Source organism: Pimephales promelas, chromosome 23 (genome assembly GCF_988280905.1).
Source record: "Pimephales promelas chromosome 23, fPimPro1.hap1.1, whole genome shotgun sequence".
Classification (NCBI taxonomy): domain Eukaryota; kingdom Metazoa; phylum Chordata; class Actinopteri; order Cypriniformes; family Leuciscidae; genus Pimephales; species Pimephales promelas.
This window is the reverse complement of record NC_142791.1, coordinates 13,757,273-13,775,546: the sequence shown is the minus strand read 5'-3', so window position 1 is coordinate 13,775,546 and position 18,274 is coordinate 13,757,273. Positions and strand designations below refer to the sequence as shown.

Below are 18,274 nucleotides of genomic sequence, written 5' to 3'. Positions count from 1 at the left end.
TTACCAGACAGACTTTCAGCCAACCTAAGGTACCCCAAAAGATTTACCAGTAATGCTTTAATACATTAATACTTAAACCTAATTCTAAAATATTAAATCTAAAACTTTATTATCGTACAGTGATGAAACTATTACATTTCGTAATTCTTCTTGCAATAAATTAAAAAAAAAAATCTCTTCAAGTTTTGACTGCTCTTTAGTGCCAGACTATTCTCATTTGCAGACACCGGATCATCACTCTCCTGAGAACGAGACTTCTATTCTGTAATATTCTGTCTGAGTCCAACTTTTACAGTCAGTGCCAAAGTGCAAGTCTGCAGAGAAGGGAAACTTCAGCAGACGCAATAGAATAGAATAGAATAGAATAGAATAGAATAGTTTAAACTGTCTAAATGTTATGGCAACAACATATACTATATTTTTTATTTACACAAATATGATATAATAATATTTTATAAAAATGTTATAATTTGTCATTGGTATTGTTTTTGAAATCTGATAGAAATGGCTACATCAATATTTAAAAATATGATCAAATATATTTTAAATTATTTAAATTACAATTATTTTAAATAATATATATGGTAAAATATGTAAATAAATATATATGGTAAAATGTATCAAAAATGTATACATACATATATATATATATATATATATATATATATATATATATATATATATATATATATATATATATATATATATATATATATATATATACATGGTAAACATTTTCTAATAATATTTCATTGGTTTTAAAATATGATACAAAAGGCTGTATCAATATTTCTATTGAACCCTTTGTCGTTACACACGTTTATCCTATTTATTACTTTATGAATAAGCCACATCATAAAACTACATCATATCTTGATATGGCACGTTAACTTGACTTTTTGTATAATGTACTCGAACATTAACCCTGATTTTTATTCAGAATTAAAATAAACATGTATACATACCAATTTTTGACCACAATCCATTCAACTTTTTATTTATTTATTTTATTATAATTGCCCAAAGATCACAAATGGATACATAAGTACATTTTCAAATAAGATACAGTAAACAGAGATTAATTAAAGAGATTAAACAAATTAATTTCTTTAAAAAGTTTAATTAATACAAATGAAACATACAATACATAAATATAAATAAATAACATTAAAAACTAAAACCAGTCCATTCAGCTGTGTGCGCTCAGCACGGGCGGAAGTTGTGGCGTGACGTCATTTGTTGTTTCCTCTGAAGGCGGGGCTTGATTATGGGATGTTAGAGGTGAAATGGCGCTCGGCGCGGTATTTTAAACAATCGTCTTCGTCTGAGAGCGGATGATCGACACGATGCAGCATCGCGTTGGATGTAGCAGCGCGTGATCGAGCGGAACGCGCGGCGGATTTCAGAAGAGCGTCGCGACACTCATCACCTCGAGCAAGTGTAAGAAGCGCTTTGAGCTCGGCTGGGGTTCGCAAGGGGCGCGAGAATATGATCGCGGCTAGTGGAGTTAGCCGCGCTGCTAACAGTGCAGTGTCAGCTGATGCCCGTCCGCGTCACACACACACACAGTTGGGGTCGAAAACGATCGCTGGTTAATCCCTTCTGGGCTTCTGAGTCATCAATAAAATATAGCCAAAGGTTACCGCACGCGTCGAAGCGTTGCAGGAGTTGATAGTGGCTAACTGGTAACGTTAGCAGTTGAGGCTACTATACCTGACAGTGAGTGACAGCCAACCCGATGCGCCTGTCTGTCATACATTTAGATGGTTCACTGTAGTATTAGCACTATATATAAATGTGTGTGTATGTGTATATATATATATATATATATATATATATATATATATATTAGTGCTAATAATACTAAATAGTAGTGGCATATCTGCCATAGTGGCAGAGTGAACTATATTATTGTTATAAAAGTTTATTCAAATTTATTATACTTCACAGTTTTCTAAGCTCTCTGTTTTATATAAATATATTTGTCATTAAGACTTATAGAGTAAGTTAGTAAAGTGGCTTTTGTTTGTCTGACGAACTATTACGTTTTTATTTCACATACTTTTTTTGTACTAATGCCTTTTAATCAAAATCATAACACTAACTGCACAAGTTTTGGAATGAAAAGGTTTTGGGTGTTTTACTCGTGTGTTTGGTTATGTTTTCTTAGTCCGGGTGAATGACAGCTTCAGTCTCCGTTCATGTTCACTGGATGAAAGACGTGCAATGATAGTTACTGGTGCGGCTGTCATTCTGACAAACACTTTTTATTGTTCCAGTGAAGATCAAGTTCAAATCGAATGACGACAGATTAATAGTTTTAACTGTCAAAATCAATAATTGCGAACGTCATTTGTCTACACTTCGCCCACGTTTGTGCTCTAACTATAACAAAACAATAAATTAAGTTGTTGTTTTCTTCTTCTCCTGTTTCTCGTTTCCGAACTGATGACGAGATGAAAATGGCGGATCTTTCGAAATCCAGCCCGGCCTGAAATAGACCCTCAGCTCGTGTTAAACTCTCTCTATCAGGACTCAAACCGAGAGGAAAACACCCCAGTCTACAGTAACTTTCGTGCTGTCATCCGTGTCTTGTAAATATCGATATTTCCATGACAACGGAATAGACAGGAAAGCAGGCGCGTCGAATATCAACAAACTCCAGCTGACGCGAAACTGACTGTCTCTCATTGAAGTCACTGTTAAGGTAAAGAATTAACGCGGATTGTTATTGTCAGGCATGTAAAAGAGGCCTGCTGTTGTTCCCCACTTTTTAAAACTGCTGTATGTTGCGTTTAGCGATTAAACGCGTGCACATGAGTGTTTTATTGTGTACACAGTATCTGAAGCGCATAACTGCTGTCTTTATTAGCAGATTTTCCGTTTTATTGCTGGTTAATGCTCGCTTTGAGTGACTGCTGTGTTTAACATGTAACTGCAGGTTAGCTCTGGTGCTAGTTAGCCACATAGCAGCTGTCCGTATAAACCGCTCGCCTACACTGCGAGCGACGCGATGAACGCCAGCGGCGGCGACTGTATAGGGGATTGGAATGGGAGCGGTCGCGTCGTCTCGTGTGCGGCGTTTAGTAAACAGTGGGATTTGAATGGCCCGCCAGCGGACCTGTGCATAATATTTGTGACTACCTGTAACTATTTGTGCTGATGTGCTTGATGCGATTAGACCTGCAAAGTGCTGCAGATTTTATGCGAGAATATTGTAATGTAATGCCATGTAAAAATTCGCTATATGTAAATGAACAAAGTTGGTCATTGTTGTTCTCAGTACGGTACTTTCAGATTTCATAAATGCTGTCTAGACATAAATATAAGGCTGAAGCGGTTATGTTTATTAATACATAGACGCAGGGCTGGAATTCACTGGGGCAACTTTAGTCGGGAAGATTTTATTATTAAATCTATATTACTTTCAGTGATTTTTCAGATGATTTTTAAATATAAAATCGTCTCTAATCTATGATGGCATGATACATTTCCTTCAAACAATGCTTGCTTCAGTATCAAGACAGATGAAAAGGTCAATGAACAACCGTTATGTGTGTGTGTTGCACAAACTCTTCATTCAACAGAATCTCTGCTTGGTGATTGATTATTATTATCTATTTGATTTTGACTCCAACCCTTTAAAAACCTTTGTCCTCTGGATAAAGAAATGTTTTGGATGTCAACCTCTCAGTTTAGTGCTTTAAAAATCAATAATTATTAAACGTTTAAAGGTGAATCCAGTTTTATAGGAAAGGGAAGTTAATGTGCATAATAAAAGTCATAACATTATAGATAATAATGTGTCTAGAATATTTGATAACATTGTCATTGACTCATCCCTTTTCTTAAACAATGGTTAAAAAGGGTTGAAATTTTGTTTATCTTTTTATAAAACTGTTTTGTGAATGTTACCTTTGACATGTTTATAAAAAACACACTCATTTCTACCTAAACATGTAGTTCTAATGTAATTCTCTGAAATAATTTCAACTGCTGATCGTTTTTCCCCTCAGAATTGAAAGACAATAGACAATGACAACCTGCACTCTTAGAAAAAGGGTTCTATATATGTAGCATAGGGTTCTTTACTCAACTCCAAAGGACATTTTATGCTAAAAAAAGGTTCAATAATGACAAGAAAGAACACTTTTGGCGCAAAAGTTCTTAAAAGGCTGTTATTCATTCATACATTTTTCTGCAACATTTTGTAGTTGTTATTAAATAATTGTTTATTAAACTGTTGTAACTTAATATCACATTTAATCATGCTGATTTTTGGAGGATAACTGAAATGGCACTCTTCGTTTGATATTGATTAATTAAATTTTTTATGTAAATACTGATACTGGATGAATACACTGATATTCATCCAATACATTGATACTGGATGAATCAGTGATTTTTAACAAATCTCTTGAATGGATGATTCATGATGGATCCTTTTAAGTCACTTGTCGCCACCAATTGCTCTTATCAGTTTCGCAACGTGCTGGTGGACCCGTAGAGCTGTGAAACGATTAATCGCATCCAATTTAAAAGTTTGCATTATACGTGGTGTGTGTACTGTATAAATATTTCGTATATATAAATTCACGCACATTTTTTTGATTATTTTTTTTTCACTGTGTGTGCGTTTTTTTTAATTTATTTATTTTTTACTCAAGTTGATTCATGAAACCATTTGTTTATTATATTGTATGTCGCAATCGCAATATTGACCTCAATACTCGCAATATGAAATTTCCCCAAATCGTGCAGCCCTATACAAAATAATTGGTACACATGCATATATTATGTATTTTGGGTGTGATTCATCGTTTCACAGCCCTACACCCGTGCGATCTCCAACTAAATAATCGTACCTGCAGGAAAAAAAGGTGGTAAAAGGTTTCAAAATGTGTGCATTTGATCGCAGTCTGGTGCCCTTTGCTTCCTCTACACTTAATACTTTATCAGTGATGTATTCTCATCTTTCTTGTGAATGTTTCTGGTCTTTTTATACATTTAAGAATTTTTTTTTTCTTTTCTAGTGTGTTTTGAGTATCTTTGTGCACAATGGATGTGGTGTCACCTGAGCTCAACAGCCTCCTGCCTGACGAAATCATGGACACGGAAGCTATCGCAATGGAAGAGGACCTTCCTGCCGAGCACCTCGCTCCTCCTCCTCCTAAATCTGAACCAGAGCCAGCGCAGGTTCCTATGGAAACAGAGGTGCCTGAAATCGTCAGCCTGTGTCCAGCCACCACGTCTGTGCAGATGACCTCCACCTCCACTAATGCTCAGTGTAGCACCAGCACGGGAACTCAACTCCTCCTCGCCTCGTCCGGACTCATGGCGGTCGCCACCACAACCTCTGCCAAAACCACCAGTCCTGCATTGACTCAAAGCCTCCCCAAAATCTCCAGCGTTACTGTCCCAGCCAACCACCAGCTCATCATCAATAAAGTGGCCAGCTCCCCCGCTGCGGATGGCAAGCCTCCAGGCGCTGCTGTGCTCAAGCAAGAGGGGCAGAAACTCCTGGTTGCTGGTCTCAGTAAAACAGGGCAGCCCATTATGTTGGCTCTGCCTCACACTTGGAACAAGCCCGCCACTACCCAGGGCACAGGGGATGGCAAGGCCCAGCCGACGCAGATCAAGATGGTGACGGCCGTAGGGAAGCCTGTGATTGCTGTGAGCTCAGCCAGTCAGCTGATGGGCTCCTCCACCACACTGCAGGCCCAGCAGCTGAAGACCCTTCAGGTGGGTGTTTATCAACCTCTCCGTGTTACACTGAGGAGGCAGATGCTACATAACTGAAGTGGCAGGCCACGCTGTGTTGGGTGGGTGTGAAATTACCAGTTTATATTGAGACCCTAAAGAGAACTTTAATTTCAAGGTTCTTTATCTTGGCATTAGTTTCTTTATTGTTTTTTGTGGGATTTATACATCTATATTACATGTAACAACGAGGATGTTAGCTAATATATAAACTGTAGCTGCTGCAGCTGACTGGTTGATAGTGAAAATGTTGGTTACACTTGTCCGTGTTAGTGTAATTATACATTTACTGACTTAATTAGGGTGGGTTTTAGGGTTAGGGTGATTATGCATAATTTATAGTTACTACAGTAACCATATGGACACTGTATAACACTCTGTTAACACTTTATTTTACACTTCAAGCATTGAAAAAATAGAAAAATCTGTAAAACATATTTTGCTTATGAATGTAGTTTTTATGTATTTTAAATTGATTATTGTTATTTATAATATAATATACTAGTCGTATATTATTACTCAATTGTTGCCTTTTAATAATTACTATAATAACAATAATAGCTCATGTAAAAATAATTGAATTTGTGCTATTATTATTTAATAATATTAATAATAAAACATTTATGATAATATTTAATTTATTTTTAAAACCTACAAGTTGAATGAGCTACTAAAATGAGCTACTATGATCTTTAGTATAATAATTTAATTTATAATTTTTTACAAATAATAGTCATATTTGTTAAATTCTATATGGAAAATGCCTTTTTAATAGTGATTTTAATCATTAATTATTATTTCACTTAATCACTTAATTATTATATTTAATATTTATGTTAGTCATATTTTTAAAAACATTTTTTCTGTAAGCACATGCTTTTTTTTAAAATGGGCTATTCTTTATATAATATTTTTAGTAATTTTATAGTATATTGTACAAGTAGTAAGTATTGTATATAGTACTATATTAATTTATAGTACATGAAATATGCTATTTTAATGCTGTATTTAAATCAGTGTTGTTGCTATTATTTATTTTAAAAAAAGAATACTCAATTCAGTTAAATACATATTAAATATCCTTAATAATAAGTAAAGCTAGATTAACTGTTACTAATTGTTAAAAAGATAGTTGACCAAAAAATAACAATTCTGTCATGATTTCCTCACCCTGAAGAGTTCCAAACCTGTATGAGTCTTTGTTCTGTTGAACACAAAAGCAGATATTTGGATGAAAGTCGGTAACCATACAGTTAACTGAAGCCATTGACTTCCAGGAAAGGAAAGAAAAAAATAGTTTGGAAGTCTTGTTTCCTGTTCAGTGTCTCGGTCTATCAAAAAAGCTACTTAAATAATCACCAAGTGTCATGTTTCTCCTCACAGATCACAAAGAAACCACCAGTGTCTACGGCTGGACCAATGATAACAAAGCTCATCATTACAAAGGCCCTGAACAGTAAAGCACTGACCAGCCCAGCTTCAGTGTCTCCTGTAGTGACTGGTAATCTCCTCTCTGTGTTTATAACATGAGCAAAAGTGCAGTCGTTTTATCTGCTCGATTGTCAAATCTAAATTGCCAACAGGGCGAGTTCTTACCCAGAGTACCCCAGTGACACCTCCACGCACCATCTCCATTGGCGAGGCCATCAGCACTGTGACACAGAATACATCTGGTAACAGCAAAGTCGCCATCTCGCCTCTCAAGTCTCCCAGCAAGGTCTTGAATCTTTCAAATGTAAAAACTTGCATCGCAGCTACATTTACCCCTCTTTGTGGTCCCAGATTCTTTTTCTGATGACCACACTCTGGTTTCTGATGACACCCTCTTCCTCGTGTTTCTCCTCTGTCTGTAGTTGACTGTGGTTTCGGTGGCCAGTCAGTCTCCAAACTCACCCCAGAAGTCTGTGACCCTGCCGCTCAATGTGGCTCTAGGCCAGCAAATCCTCACGGTTCAACAGTCTGCCACCACTAGTCCAGCTAAAGCAGGAACCAGCCAGTCCACCGCACGGGTACGCCCATATAGAGTTTTAAAAAAACCAAACCAGTTTGCTGTCCTGTCAAATATAGAGTTTAACAAAGCCTGTGTGACATTGTAATTTAGTGTACAACAATACAAAACTATGTTTTTATCTGTTTTCGTGTACAGGCTGCAAAGCCGATGCAGACAGTTACAGTGGGAGGGATGGGAACATCCCAGTTCAAGACCATTATCCCCCTCTCCACACCTCCTAACGTTCAGCAGATCCAGGTGCCGGGCAGTCGCTTTCATTACGTGCGGCTGGTAACGGCCACCACCGGCGGCGGCACGGCACAGACGGGCGCCAGCATCAACACCAATCCCTCCATCCAACCAGGTACAGGACATCATTTGTGCAGCGATTGGAAACGAAAAAATTTAACAAATTCAATTTATGATTCTGTTTTCATAGAAGAATTATTTACTTCTTTTATGGTATAAGAAATGCAATTCTATAGCCAAACAGGGCTGGGTAATAAATCGATGTGATCAGGTGCACGTCACTAAATCTGCATGCAAGTCTGCGTGTTTCAGTGTGATGTATGAGGAAGTGAACTTAATTTCATGAGCTGCTCTAATAGTCACTTCACCAGCTTTTAATAAATGCGTATAATACGTTATATCAATGTATCAAGCTTATTATATATTATTTCTCAGAATAGCATACAATAGTTTTTTCAGCAATTTTAATTTATTCAGTATACAAGTTTTATTGTGCCACACCATATTTGATTTGCAATTTAACTAGAAATTTGTTGAAAATTTAATTATTCTATTTGAGATTTTAAAAGATTGATTAAATTATTTATAATTGTTATAAATAGTAATTGATAACAGTTAAAATTAGAATTTTTATAAAAAATTATAAATTTAACTTGGCAAAAATGCTATTCAACAATTGGCTTTAACTACATGTTTAAGGAGTAGTTAACTTTTAAAAAAAGAAATTTTGCTGATAATTTACTCACCCCCATGTCATTCTTTCTTCAGTCGAAAATAAATTAAGGTTTTTGATGAAAACATTCCAGGATTTTTCTGCATATAATGCACTTTACTGGGCACCAAACGGTTCAAGGTCCAAAAGACAGTTTCAGTGCAAATTGCAAACTGTTCAAAGGGCTTTAAACGATTCTAGACGATGAATAAGGGTCTTATCAAGTGAAACGATCAGTCATTTAAAAAAATAAAATAAACAAAGTTTAAGTTTTATAAGCTCAAATGGTTGCCTTGCTCTGTTCTGTGATGCACGTTCGTGACTCTCCTGTTCGAACTCGTTCATCAAAATTAACGAATCTTTTTTCGAGTCATTTGGTTCATTCAACGAACAAAATGAATGAATTGACTCGGAAAAAGATTTGTTCATTTTGATGACTGGAGAGTCACAAATGCGCATCACAGAACAGAACAAGACAAGCGTTTGTGCTTAAACTTAAACTTTTTTTTTTTTAAATGACCTATCGTTTCGCTTGATAAGACCCTTATTCATCGTCTGGAATCGTTTAAAGCCCTTTGAACAGTTTGCACTAAAACTGTCTTTTGGACCTTAAACAATTTGGTGCCCAGTAAAGTCCATTATATGGAGAAAAATCCTGGAATGTTTTCATCAAAAACCTTAATTTCTTTTCGACTGAAGAAAGAAAGACATGGACATCTTGGATGACATTTTTTAAAAAAGTGAACTACCCCTTTAAAGGGGACCTATAATCCAAAATTCAAAAATGGACATTTACAACATGGTATAATAAATGATCTGTGGGGTATTTTGAGCTGAAACTTACAGATACATTCAGGGAACACTGAGACTTTTATATTGCATCTTGTAAAAAGGGGCATAATAGCCTTTCTTTGCTGTTAATGTGTAAAGCGTCATTGGGTATTGTGAAAGACGCTATATAAATATTAAGTTATTATTATTATTATTAATTATTATTTAAATACAAAATTGTAACATTTTATTTATTTTTGTGAAATAGTCAAAATGGATCATGTGCAGTACACTTTGAATATAAACGGTGAGCATATCAATAACTTAAAGTCTCAGGGTTACTTATAGCTGTTAGTTTCACTGATGTTCAGGAATTAGACTTCATTGATCACACTGTATTTTTTTTTTTATTCAACAAAGAAATGGGCTCATGAGTCATCCTGTAAGCGGACTATATTGTTTTGTGATATAGATTCTTTTTTTTTTTCAACTGTACCTCTGTGACTGTCTTAAATAATATTCAGTTAAATATTGTTTTAGGGAGTGGTCCTTCAATATCCTGCTATCTTGCCAATGCCATGCAATATTTGTGTTATAGTGGGTGCACTGCAGCGATCCATTTTTAAGAATGATTTTAATGCTATGATTGTATATGAATATGGGAATTTAAGAAAATCGAATAACATTTAGTTACTTTTGTCTTGTTTGCAAAGCCAAGTCTGTGATGATGAACACTGCGGTACGGATGTCTGTACCCATCGTCTCGGCACAGACCGTCAAACAGGTATACAGTGAAACGCCTAGTTTCCTCTCACAGCAGTTCTGCACACAATGACACCATTCTTACAGATGGCCGTGCAGCTTTTGATCTATATACATTTTTATTGTTTGTGCACAGGTTGTACCCAAACCCTTGACGTCAGCAGCTCAGGTGGTGACAACCAGTCAGACCCCCCAGCGTCTCATCATGCCAGCCACTCATCTGCCACAGATCCAGCCCAACCTCACCAACCTGCCGCCAGGCACTGTGCTCGCGCCCGCCCACGGCTCTGGAAACATGGGCTACGCTGTGTTGCCGGCCCCATACGTTGCGCAGGTCCGTATGTCAGTGCTGGAGCAGGACGGATGAGTTAGGTTGCTTGTTTTTGTTGCACACTCTCTCACTTTGCTTGTTCCCATAGATCCCCCAGCCTGCGTTTGTGACTTTGACCAGCAGCTCCACCTTCTCAACAGCCACTCCCATACAGACTCAAGCCAGGCTTTCACTCAACGGGTGAGCCGAGCGCCACATGCTTCGCTGTTACATGCATATCAGTTGCATCAAACAAAAGATTTCACTAAATCCCAGGTTACATTCTGCTTTATTACAGTTTATCAACGTCAGAAGCAACCTCAAGGCCGAGGAAACCCTGCAACTGCACACGGTCACAGTGTCTGAAATTGTATGTTCCCCGGCATTTGTTTACTTTCTCTGAAAATGGCCCATATAAGGTGTAATCTGTGTGAGCTGCTATGTTTGGCAAGGGCTTTCATAGTTTCCAAATCCAATTGTGTGATTTTTGCAACAGCTTCCTTCCTTTTAACAACCTGTAATTCAGTTCTCATACTGTCAAATTCACCAGCAAGGACTGTTAATTCTGACAGACATGAAGGGGATTATCAGAGGTGCAAATATAATTTTACATTTTATTGCTACCTGTCAAGCAGTATCAATATTGACATGAATAATTTTTTCAAGCTTTGCCTGTAGCATTTCATTTACTACCGTTCAAAAGTTTGGGGTCAGTAAGAATTGTATTTTTTTAAAAGAAATTAATACTTTTATTAAGCAATGATACATTTAATTGATCCGAAGTAGCAGTAAAGACATTTATAATAATACAAAATATTTCTATTTTAAATTAGTTATTTTTAAATGATGAGGCAAATGGCATGTGACACTGAAGAAAATTCAGCTTTATATATATTTATGAAGAGTTCAGATGCAAAAGCCTCTAAGTGCCATTTGAAATTTTCTTCTAGAATGATATTTTTTATCAAGCTTGCATATTTAAGTTCAGTAATTTCACATTTAAGTTCATGTATATTCACATATATACACACGCATAGAAAACATCCATTTTAAATTAATCATATTTCATAATTAGAGATGCACCAATGTATTAGCCGATTTAACAAACCAATATTAGGTAATATATAATATAAAATATTATGTATCTGCGTAAAGGCACTGAGTTGTACAATATCTTTCTATTTATTAAAGAAATATGTAAAGTTGTATAATAAAGTCAAATATGTTAATGTTAAGAAATATTTCATAGCAAAAATAACCTCAGAAGGTTGACGTCTTTATTAATTTATGCCTCTCTTCTCTTATAATGTTAGCCTGTTTAATGGATTCAATCCAAGTTTAAAGAAAGTGATTTAATGAGCAATAAACTAGCTACTAGGATACCTTAATGCATGTGTTTTTTTTTTTTACTTTGCTGATTTAAAACATGATCAAAACTGTAATGACAATTAAAACAGTAATTTTAATGACAAAGTTCAAATAAGTGAGCGTCTAACAAATATCAGTATCGGCCAATAGTTGTTTGTTAAAATCGGTATTGGCCAAAATAATTCCTTTAGGTGCATCCTTATTCACAATATTTCTGTTTGTACTGTATTTTCAATCAAATCAATGCAGGCTTGGTGTAAAGAGACTTTACCTTTCTCAAACTTTTGAACTGTAGCATATCTCTTGGGCAGCTGAATTTATTTATTTATTTCAATGAGTTGTAATTTGCATTTAATCTGTAAGAGTTCTATGTCTCTTGTCTCACAGGTATTGTGATTGCTTTGCCAATGGTGAGTTCTGCAATAACTGTAACTGTGTGAACTGCTTCAACAACCTTGATCATGAGAGTGAAAGACTGAAGGCCATCAAGGTAACGAATTGCTGCATTCCTATAGATCTACATTGGCTTTTTTTCAACTTGTCGTTATTTTCCATCTGCCTACAAACACTTAAAATGTGCCTTTATTTATTTATTTTAGTTTAGACTATCAGAGACTTACCAGACTTGCTATTTGCAATTTAACTTCCCAACACATCTTTGCAATAGCACATCATTGCCGTTGACATGTTGTTTGTCTCGCTGATCAGGGCAGTTTTGCTGTAATGCTTTGAAGTGCATAGGTATCAGATGAAGTAAGAAGTAATGTGTTTTTTTTTTTCCCAGGCGTGTTTAGACAGAAACCCTGTGGCTTTCAAACCCAAGATCGGTAAAGGCAAACAAGGAGAGTCGGACAGGAGACACAGCAAAGGCTGCAATTGTAAGAAATCTGGCTGTCTGAAAAACTACTGCGAGTGTTATGAGGTGAGTGTTTTCACAGGTCAAAGGGTAGTGGTTCCCAAGCTCTTGTGGAAGAATGGTTCGTCAGTTGTGATGATATTGTTCTGATGTCTGTTCGCATTAGGCAAAGATCATGTGTTCGTCCATCTGCAAATGTATGGGCTGCAAGAACTTTGAGGAGAGTCCTGAGAGGAAGACGCTGATGCACTTGGCCGACGCTGCAGAGGTGCGGGTCCAGCAGCAAACGGCAGCCAAAACCAAACTGTCCTCACAGATCTCAGATCTGCTCACCAGAACCACACCAGCCCTCACCAGTGGAGGCGGGAAGTAAGTCTTTCCTTTAAAGGCGCAATAGGAACAATAATTTTTGGATTAAAATATCTAAAAACCACTAGAAAAAAAATGTATATTTTGTTGACTTGTGTTCTTGCATTATCCCAGATGTTTCCAACAATGTTTAAATCCAGAGAAATACATAATTTTAACCCTTCTTAATGGCCAGTGTCATTGCATCGCCTGTCAATGATGTCATATCCTCGATTTCCAGCTTTACTTCAGTAGAAACTATAAACATGCTTTATACTGTAAACATTCAGTTAATAGCCAAGTCCTAAATAGACGTCTGTCTCTTTTACATGCCTGGTGTGGCTGCAGGTTTGGGTAAATAAAGGCCAGTCTCAAATAGACGCCGGGTCTGTTTTTTTAGTTTCAGTTGGTATTTAATCTTCTAAAACCCGTCAGATCGTCCACTTTTTGGTGGCCGCCAAAGCATATTTTTATCCTGCCAAAGCCTTTTTTGATCAGGCGCCCCAACCGCACCCGCCCTCACGTCTTCAAACAATACAAGTGCTGTCTTGCTCTCTCTCTCTCTCCCCCTCTCTCTCCCCCTCGCACATATTAAGCAAAATCAATTGACACGATAGTAAAAAAAGGTCGGGTTTTTGATAATAAAAGCCCGGAATATTATTTGAAGTTTTACTGTATATGTATGGCTGGTGACCAGAATTGGCCGGTTTTCACATCAAGCCGACTGTGGCATTTAAGCAAAATAAAAGCTCCGGATGCCATCGGACTGAAGACCGGTGTGCCGCGCTGGTATCTGTCTCTCATTAGCATTCGCTCCCACGGCTTCCACGCTCTGCTTCATACCACAGTAACCCTAATAAAACTTTTATACATTAGCTCATCCATGAACAAGAGTTCAGCCTTTTGTCTTGTCGGATTGCTCTCCATCATCTGTGGAGGTGAAGATGACAACTCCCATGATTCCACACTTATTAGCGTCATAAAGCTACGCCTTTGTTATTGTTTTGAATAATTGACCTGGAGGTTAAACTTGCATACTGTGCCTTTAATTTGTCAGCTCTTTATTACCACAATACCTTTTGGATTGTCATTTAAATCTGTCCAGCCATCCATAAATCCCACACCTTAGCAACAATACAGAACACTTACAATACAAACATCTAGCAACTCCCTAGCAGTGCCTGAGCAACAACCATCCAGAGCTTCTTAAAGGGATAGTTCAACCAAAAATGAAAATGTTGTCATTAATTATTACCCCCCCCCCCCCCCCATATTGTTCATAAGATATTTTTGATGAAATCTGAGATCTTTCTGTCCCTCCATTGACAGCTACGCAACTACCACTTTGATGCTTCAAAAAGTTCATATAGAGATCTTAAAACTAATCCATATGAATTTTCCAAAAGTAATCCAAAAGGATTTTCTGAAGAGAAACAATCACTTTATATAATGGTTCACTTCAAACAGGTTGAATTTAGGTTTTTATTCACATAAACATTGATCAACTCGCAAATCAGTTCTGGTAAACAGAACCTCAATCATGTTCACCAGGTTCATTATGTTCACTGATCAATGTTTGTATGAATAAGTCTATCATGTTTATCATATAAAGCTAATCCAGTCTTTTCAGAAACTTGGACTGTGCCAATGATCTCTATATGAATGTTTAAAGTGTCATAGCTCTAATTTCATAAATAAAATCTTGACGACAAATGTCTTACGGGTGAGTAATTAATGACAGAATTTTCCGTTTTGGGTGAACTATCCCTATAGCAATCACTCAGCTAACATCTAGAAAGATTTATCTGTTGTATTAGACACCCTCATTTGTTTTTGTTATTTACTGCCAATGTAATATAACACAAAGTATATTGTTATAAATGTGTATTTACTGTTTTTGAACAGAAATGCCATGGCAATGTTCTAGCAGCTGTCTAGAAACTTCCTGGAACACTTTAACAAAACACCCTTTGTGCTTTTTTTAGTGTTAGAAAATGGTCTTCCTTTAATAATTCAAATGTTGATGAATTTCTCTCTAGGTTGCCGTACACATTCGTAACAAAGGACGTGGCGGAGGCGACGTGTGACTGTTTGCTGGAGCAAGCGGAGCAGGCGGAGCTGGCCAACCAGCCTCAGGCCGTGGCAGAGCGCCTCATCCTGGAGGAGTTCGGGCGCTGCCTCAGGAGAATCATCAGTTTTGCTGGCAAAGCCAAGACGGACTGTCCCATCAACTGCTAGACCTGAGCCTGGCAAAGCCATGACAGAACCCTTCAACCCGCCCGCTTGGGTCCCACAGCCCGGTGCGCTGCCCAACCCAGAGTGGCGGTCCACAGAGGGCACTTCTGCCCGCCCCTCATATGGACTCACGGGGCTTCCAATGAAGAGAGACCAAGCAGAACTTCCCATTGGCCTCTGACACAGCAGATGTAATGTGTGTCCGTCGAGCCGGAGGGCACACTATATTCAGTAGGAGGACTACAGTACTCGAGTGTAGCCCCTGCAAGAGGACTTGCACTGTTTGCTTTCCTGGAAGGGGATTTATTTTAGAACAATCGATACAATTTTAAGGTAGTTTTGTTTTTGTTTGGCAACATTTTCCACTTTTAAATGTGTAATCATGCTATTTGTTTGTCTTTTAAAACTGGATTTTCATATTACCATTCAGAGTCGTCAGAACGCCCTTTTTTTTTCTTACTGCTAATAACCTCGGTATACGTCCGGATGCGGAAGGAACTTCCCTGCACATGTCATTAGCCGTCTGATCATGACTTGTATACAGTAAGTAGCCTGTACTGTAGCTTCAATATATTTATTTGCTTGCAGCAGATTTTTGTTCCTTGAGCAGAATCGGGTTCCTTCTTCCTCGTTCCAAGAATACGCACCGTACTCCATCCCGGACCGGACAAGCCTGAAGCAGAGCATGAAGCGGTACAGAGATCCTGTATCCTGAAAGTGCTTTTCAGCCATTATATATTGGATAAGATTAGATTGAAATCTTTACTAATGAGAAAAACGATCCGCTAAATAATAATCAGTCTTAAAGATTGTTTGAATATGCTTCTTCATCTCAGTTTACAGGTATATTAAGAACCTCCTGAATGATTGTGGGAATTGTTTTCTCTAGGTTTGTTTTTGTTTATTTTTTTGGCATTTGCTAGTTAATGAGCTTTGTCAGGGTTTAATTAAACCAGACCTTTGCATACATGAAGTCGACACATGGAGTCGCTGAAATGCTTTATGAAGAACATGTCCAGTCTATTTTATTACATCCCAAAATGAAATGAATATTTCGTTATTGAAGGAACCCCCCCCCCCCCCCCCATTATCATTATGCATAAAATGAGAATTATTATTTACTCATTAGTGTAATTATCTACAGTTACAGTTTGTTTGTTTTTTGTAATGTTAATTAAAATGAGTTTTTTGTTTGCAAACAATTTTTATAAACAATTTAAGATAATTGTGTATGCTAAAAAGAAACTCTTGTTCTCATTAATGTACAATTGCTTAGCAGTAATGATTGTAATTATTTAGCAGTGATGAAAATATCTAAAATAACCATTACAAGTAGTGATGTTCATTGTTATGATGTACAGATTTCTTTTTCATTTTAGTAACAAAATTAATTTAATAGTAATGAGAATCAATGAAATTTTCTTTGCTTGTATAAAACAAAATCCATGGTATATAAAGATAATCATCCATGATTATATTGATCTTATCTCTGATTACTGTAAGAATTTTATTAAAATTAAATTTTTTAGTGCAAAATTATATATAATCTTTATGGCCCTAAAAATGGGTGTATATATATATATATATATATATACACCATTTTTTAAAAAGTACCCTTTTTATCATTTGATTTTGGGGTGAAATATGATGTGAACATGTTCTCTTTGTGGCATAATGTGGTCAAAGTGAATTGCAATTTCTGCTATTTCTTCTTGAAGGCAGTAACAGAAACTCAAAGTTGATCAGGTCTAGGTTTGGCTTAAGCCGTGATTTGTTTGGCACAGGTGTTTCATTCTACATAGTGCCTTCTCACAAAACTACTCTCCTTCGCAGAAGTCTTACTTTCCTAAACGCATCACCCTAGAAGAATAATGCAAAATCGGCTGTGTGTAATCTGCCATAAACAGTTTTTAATCTGCTTTTACTCCATTTTATTTGTAATACCAGATGGCTAGAACTATGAATGAACATGGTAACTATTCATATCTTGGCCAGACTCATTTATGCTTGTTGAATGCAACTTTTATTTTCATCACTAAACTGACCGTCACACTGTCATGAAGCCATTTGCTTCTTTAAAGTGTTATAGCTGAAGGTCTCTGATCTAATCCATTCATTTCACAGCACATGTATTTATATTTCACTGCTAAACAGCTGGTTCAGTGCGTTTGTGCAAGCGGTTTAATAAGTGTCCGCTTCTACACCTTATGCCTTAATAACCACCTCTCAGGGCTTTTCATGTAAATATCTGTGCGTTTGTTTAGATGCATGACTTCAAGCGATTTAATAAGCGACTCTGCTAAACTGCTTCTGAATCACATTATTACATTCAAATCTTTCAACAGCTGTATTGGATAGAGCCTCTTTGGTCTTACAAATAATGCATATGCCCACAACATATATAACGGTTCTGCTGGCATTGCCAAGTCTAAAAAGGGTTCCTCACCTGTGCCATCCAAAACTTTTTCACCTTTCCAGTTTCAGTTGATTATTGGACATCTTTGATTGGATTTTATAGTGATAAACATCATATCATTTATTCCAGACCCTTCCTCCTATATATTTTTGACAGATGCAAATGATTTTCAGGTTGTACTTTGGTCAAAAAAGATGAACAATGGGTGCACTGTATCTTTGTATGTAGCCAGTTAATGTTATCTTGTATATAAATGTAAATTGAACATTAGTGCTCCTTTTTACCTTTTTCTGAAAATGGCCATTTTTTTTCTTTATAAAGTAAACCCTTCACTAATGTGTAAATGTTTTCCTGTTTGATTTCCATTTGGTGAGGTGCACAAAGGCAGGTGTTGTGTTCGAGTTTTGCCACAATTCTAATCTTTTCTGTTTGTCCACATGATTATAACACAGTGTATCAGTCAGGATTAAAATCCCTCTGAAGATACATTAGAAAGT

At 36.7% G+C, this 18,274-nt stretch overlaps 1 protein-coding gene across 4 annotated transcripts; it reads left to right on the top strand.

Annotated features, from left to right (window-relative positions):
- Positions 1-1,245: 1,245 nt before the first annotated feature.
- lin54 (lin-54 DREAM MuvB core complex component) lies at positions 1,246-16,803 on the top strand. Of its 4 annotated transcripts, none has more exons than XM_039677108.2 (14): positions 1,246-1,440; positions 5,034-5,742; positions 7,144-7,261; positions 7,344-7,477; positions 7,614-7,769; positions 7,907-8,114; positions 10,196-10,266; positions 10,381-10,578; positions 10,664-10,755; positions 10,853-10,924; positions 12,310-12,412; positions 12,707-12,844; positions 12,945-13,147; positions 15,166-16,803. In XM_039677108.2, exons 2-14 carry the CDS (start codon positions 5,059-5,061, stop codon positions 15,362-15,364), a joined length of 2,376 nt encoding a protein of 791 aa, XP_039533042.1. In that variant the 5' UTR covers positions 1,246-1,440; positions 5,034-5,058; the 3' UTR covers positions 15,365-16,803. The 4 variants fall into 4 exon arrangements, with proteins under 4 accessions (XP_039533042.1, XP_039533040.1, XP_088982305.1 ...); XM_039677106.2 differs by having other exon boundaries at positions 7,344-7,495; XM_089126179.1 differs by lacking the exon at positions 1,246-1,440 and adding an exon at positions 1,476-1,719 and having other exon boundaries at positions 7,344-7,495.
- Positions 16,804-18,274: the final 1,471 nt, after the last annotated feature.

Coding starts and splice junctions, on each gene's coding strand:
- lin54 (XM_039677106.2), top strand. CDS start 5,059: ATGGATGTGGTGTCACCTGAGCTCAACAGCCTCCTGCCTGACGAAATC. Junction 10,756..10,852: donor GCCAGGCTTTCACTCAACGG/GTGAGCCGAGCG, acceptor GCTTTATTACAG/TTTATCAACGTCAGAAGCAA. Junction 10,925..12,309: donor CGGTCACAGTGTCTGAAATT/GTATGTTCCCCG, acceptor CTTGTCTCACAG/GTATTGTGATTGCTTTGCCA.